This window comes from Vigna radiata, unplaced genomic scaffold, assembly GCF_000741045.1.
Source record: "Vigna radiata var. radiata cultivar VC1973A unplaced genomic scaffold, Vradiata_ver6 scaffold_1127, whole genome shotgun sequence".
Lineage (NCBI taxonomy): Eukaryota > Viridiplantae > Streptophyta > Magnoliopsida > Fabales > Fabaceae > Vigna > Vigna radiata.
This window is the reverse complement of record NW_014543630.1, coordinates 1-2,774: the sequence shown is the minus strand read 5'-3', so window position 1 is coordinate 2,774 and position 2,774 is coordinate 1. Positions and strand designations below refer to the sequence as shown.

The 2,774-nt window shown below is 30.8% G+C and overlaps 1 protein-coding gene across 1 annotated transcript; it reads right to left on the bottom strand.

Moving 5' to 3' along the window:
- Window positions 1-209: 209 nt before the first annotated feature.
- Window positions 210-1,049, bottom strand: LOC106754729 (receptor-like protein 12; the record flags this gene model as incomplete). The annotated part of the gene is made up of 2 exons (XM_014636793.1): window positions 981-1,049; window positions 210-896 (listed from the first exon to the last, which is right to left on the bottom strand). Coding segments are annotated over exons 1-2 (756 nt in total), but the record flags the coding sequence as incomplete, so codon positions are not given.
- Window positions 1,050-2,774: the final 1,725 nt, after the last annotated feature.

Below are 2,774 nucleotides of genomic sequence, written 5' to 3'. Positions count from 1 at the left end.
GCATGTTTGCTCTTGATTGTAATGCGGCTGAGTCTGAGATATAAAAGTAGTAAGAAGCCCATGATTGGAAATATGGTGATGGAAAGAATTATGACCAGCTGCCTTAGTTTGTTCTGGTTGACTGGACAAAGCTGAATTTTGTATTCGATTTGTATATATGAAATGTTGTTGCATACACCCTTGTTCCCCATTAGTGCATATGGACTTACACAATTTGGAATGGGACCATTCAAATTATTGAAGGAAAGGTTTAGGTAAAGGATACCACAAAGGAGCATAGGAACCACTCCGGAAATACCATTGTAGCTTAGATCTAGACGTTCCAAGAATGGAAAATATTCAACTGAGAAAAGTTTAAGGGAACCAGTCAGTAGATTGTGTGAAATGTCAATATTTTGAAGCAGCTTGATGTTTGAAAGTGAAATGGGAAGGGTTCCATTGATTTTGTTGTTAGAGATTATTAGGGTCCATAGATTGGTTAGATATCCTAGTGATGAAGATATTTCACCTTGAAGAGAATTGTGGGATAAATCAAGAAAATAGAGATTGGAAAGATTTCCAATTTCAGATGGAATAGTCCCGTATAGACTAGATTCGACGACCTCAAGATGTTCCAAATTCTTGAAAGCAGAGAGATTTAATGTTGCCAATTGAATAGGCCCTTCCTGATACCTATATATGATACGAGTTACACTTCCAGCATCATTGCAATGTATACCATCAATCGATGAACATATATGAAGTGACTGTGAGGGGGACAGGTGCCACCATCCACTATTCATTATAGCGTTTGCTTCCAACTGAACCTGCGATGGTGTAGACGCGCATCCCAACTCAAAAGCAGAGCCCATAAAAACGAAAACATAGATAAGAAGATGGAAATTGGAAACAAAAAGCTGCATGGTTTGGAAATAAAGGTAATAAATAGAAGGTATATTTATGAGAAACTCAAGTTTCACTAAATTATGTTTACTCAATACCATGCCACCTATCTGCTCATTCTTATAATACTGTGATAAGCCTTTTGCCCCGCCATTGACGCTAAGCATGCTGGCATGTGTGACGGCATTGCTTGACTTGTAGAGTCTAATCTGGACCCGTTAGTGCAAAGAATTCCACAACGTTTTGCCCCCATTGACGGTACCAACGCTTTAGTTACGTTATTTGGCAGACCTAAGAGTCAACTTCGAATATTTGAATGCATCCATTTCTGCGTTGTTGCCTTTGCTCACCCAAACACGTTCCACGGATACGAATCTTTATAATTGGTTGTCTCATATAAACTATTATTAGAGATATTTTTAATATTTGTTTTATTTATTTTTGGTATTTTTTATTTATTTATACAGGAGATTCTCTGTTAGCCATTATTACACCAACTTTTTCTCACTTTGGAAATCTTGCTGAAATTCGTCTTTTACATTCATATACATGTGAAATCTTGGATCTCTCAAAAGACAAATGTTCTCGACTACATTTTTGCATTTTAATTAACTCTCTTTTTGTATACCTTTTATGATTTTTGTTTCTAATAATGATTTCACTTTCTATACTAAAGTTATTGGGTTTAATTAATAATTTTATTTGTCTTTTATCTAATCAAATTTTTATATTTTTGAAATAGAGTTAATTTGGTTTTATTTATCGATACCATTAAATTGGTTAAAGACAAAGTAAAACTTGGAAGGTTAGTTAGTATTTTTTTCTTCTTCTTTAAATGCATTTTGGTCTCCATTCTTCCATCTAAGCAACAAAGATATATGTTATGATTATTTTTTATGTAAACTATAATTAGTGAATTGTAGTATGTAAAAAAAGAAATTAAGACTACGATTTACGACTTCCATCTGTAGTTTGTAGTTCATAGTAGACTACAATTTCATTAGATAACCGTAACCTATAACTATTGTCAAAGAGAGGTGTAGGTTAAGGTTTTTTTAGATAACTGTAGCCTATAACACCACTTAAAAAATGCAAAAGGAGATAAGCTACGGCTGAATTAGATAACCATATCCTAAAAGCTTCCTGAAAAATATTTTTTTTTTTTTTAAAAAAAAAACAAGGATAAGATTCGGTTTTGATTTGAACCGTAGTCTATAATTATTTTTTTAAAATATTTTTTTTCTTTGGTTTCTGCCTACATAATTTCAAAATCAAGATGTGATCATAGAAAACATCCAAATACAACGACAATAAAAAAAACAAAATAAATAGCATTTTTATAGTAAAGCAAGTACTTTACAAAGTGTTGTACATAAATGGTTATAAAATATACTAATTATTAAAGAGTACAAGTATTGTACATATAAGCTTACAATATATTATTATCATGTAACTTTATATACATTTCAACGATGTTAAATATTTAATGAAGTACCAATGTGTAAACGAAAGTAATATCGTTTTGTTACAAACTAGTTTTTATTTTTTGGTGTCATATTTAATAATTCGTACCAAACATAAAACAAGATTAACTTAAAAGAACATAATATGTTTCAAGTGCTTTTGTTCCGGATTGTGTGGTTCCTTAAAAGTGAGATTGCTTTTGTAGATTTTAATCATGAATTTGGTTTTATGTTTGTTTAAAGTTTAATATAATTGATTATAAGATTACTAATGATAAATTTTCGGATTTCAGTATGAGATGTTAAAATTGATGATGATTCATAAGATGAGTTTTAAATCAAAAGAACATAATTTTAAAAAGTTTTCTAACTATTCATGTCATAAACAACTACATAATATTTATACAGAATATTTATTGACAGTTGTTA